At 58.9% G+C, this 511-nt stretch overlaps 1 protein-coding gene across 1 annotated transcript in view; it reads right to left on the reverse strand.

The window, feature by feature from the left end:
• TMEM41B (transmembrane protein 41B) overlaps nucleotides 1-53 on the reverse strand; it is a 12,449-nt gene extending 12,396 nt beyond the window's left edge. Inside the window, exon 1 of the mRNA XM_017727345.1 lies at nucleotides 29-53. Within this exon, the coding sequence (XP_017582834.1) occupies nucleotides 29-53 (25 nt within the window). The remainder of the gene's footprint in view (nucleotides 1-28) is intronic.
• Nucleotides 54-511: the final 458 nt, after the last annotated feature.

Consider the following 511-nt stretch of genomic DNA (forward strand, 5'->3'; position numbering starts at 1 on the left):
GGCCGCGCTCCCGCCCCCGCCGTCTCACGGCGCATGCGCTTTTCTCGGGGCATTACGGCTCTGCCGTGGTATACAGGAGCACGTGTTGGGCTCCACGTCCTTGAAATGTGGTGGCGGGTTAGTGGCAGTAAATACGGTAACACCGCCTTTTGGGCGTACCCATGTGGGTATATACGGTAACGGGGATGCGCTCAGTAGTGGTAAATACGGTGCGGGGCGGCGGGGTAGCAGCCCGCTCCTCGGCCCGGCTGCGGAGAAGGCACACACATCACTGAATCCATTAGGTTGGGAAAGACCTCTGAGGTCATCCAGTCCAACCTATGACCGAACACCGCCGTGTCAACCAGACCATGGCACAGAGTGCCACGTCCGGTCGTTCATTGAACACCTCCAGGGACGGTGACTTCACCACCTCCCTGGGCAGCCCGTTCCATTGTCTAATCACCTTTTCTTTGGAGAAATTCCTCCTGATGTCCAACCTGAACCTCCCCTGGCACACGAGGGGAAGTTC

Source organism: Corvus brachyrhynchos, unplaced genomic scaffold (genome assembly GCF_000691975.1).
Source record: "Corvus brachyrhynchos isolate BGI_N302 unplaced genomic scaffold, ASM69197v1 scaffold542, whole genome shotgun sequence".
NCBI lineage: Eukaryota > Metazoa > Chordata > Aves > Passeriformes > Corvidae > Corvus > Corvus brachyrhynchos.